Source organism: Perkinsus marinus (genome assembly GCF_000006405.1).
Source record: "Perkinsus marinus ATCC 50983 genomic scaffold scf_1104296941898, whole genome shotgun sequence".
NCBI lineage: Eukaryota > Perkinsozoa > Perkinsida > Perkinsidae > Perkinsus > Perkinsus marinus.
Window position 1 is genome coordinate 11,015 of NW_003212312.1, and position 1,092 is coordinate 12,106.

General features: G+C 53.1%; 1 protein-coding gene across 1 annotated transcript; it reads left to right on the top strand.

The window, feature by feature from the left end:
* Positions 1–546: 546 nt before the first annotated feature.
* Pmar_PMAR025174 (conserved hypothetical protein) lies at positions 547–861 on the top strand (the record flags this gene model as incomplete). Its single annotated transcript, XM_002781520.1, has 1 exon — positions 547–861. A coding segment is annotated over one exon (315 nt), but the record flags the coding sequence as incomplete, so codon positions are not given.
* Positions 862–1,092: the final 231 nt, after the last annotated feature.

A 1,092-nucleotide genomic window follows, 5' to 3' on the forward strand; every position in this document is an offset into this window, starting at 1 on the left:
AAGCCTCGGGTATCCTCTACCACTGTGCTATCATCATCAACATGCTCATTGCTTAAGACGTCTGTAGTGGCAATACGATTGCAAGTCGACGAAGAAAAGTGTTGCGTTGTAGATAGTCGGAATTGGAGGAGATCAGGGAAGTCTCTTATGCGAATCAGTTAGTCATCATCGTCATCGGTAACAATGCCTCCTCGTAAGGTAAGGCCGACCCCGCCACCTCACTTGCTGCCTTTCACTCAGTATTCAATGGAGTGGTCTGAACTCCCTCCCCTAGATGAGAACTCCTCTGTATGTTATCACGGTGTATCCACTTTCACTGACGCTACCAAACTACAGCCGATCACAGTCGTGGTGGACGGAGACGCATTTGACTCATTTAGAGGGGGGTGTGTGTCCACTAGCCCGGTGGGGGTCGTTGTGGCTTGTGCCCACCAGGAGGAGGTTTCCGCGACCAGATCTCGTCTGGAATCGCTCGCAAGAGTGTTCGGCTCTCAAGCTGTAGAGGCTCTGCTTTTGACTGACAGGCCTCGGCCAACTTCTGAAGAGGCTATTAAACTGTGGAAGAGGAAAGTGGGCCCCTTGAATGAGGCGGACACCAGTGAAACACCATCGGAAAAAATCATGTTGATGCTGTGCGGACTGCCGTGTAGTGGCAAGTCGACATTGTCACAACACTTTCTGGTCCCGGCGGGCTACGTCAGAGTTTGCCAAGATGTGCTCAAGTCGAAGGAGAGAACCTTAAGAGAAGTAGAGCGGCTCTTGGAGGAAGGCCGGAGCGTCGTGCTCGACCGCACCAACACTGACAAGGCTCAGAGGGCGCCCTTTATCAGTTTGGCCAAACGCTTTAATGCTAAGGTGTGTGTCTGCGTGCTGGACACCGAAAGGGAAATCTGTCGGGCTAGGTTGAAGTCGCGCGAGGTGCATGAGGGGAAGCCTCTGACTGCGAACCAGAGAAACTCTCTGCTGATCGGCCTGGGCATGATGACGAAACGATGGGAATCTCCTACACTTGAGGAGGGCATCGATGAGATACGAGTGGCCAGTACGGTTGACGAGGTGCGACTATTGGGGGAACACTACCGAGCCGCTCTG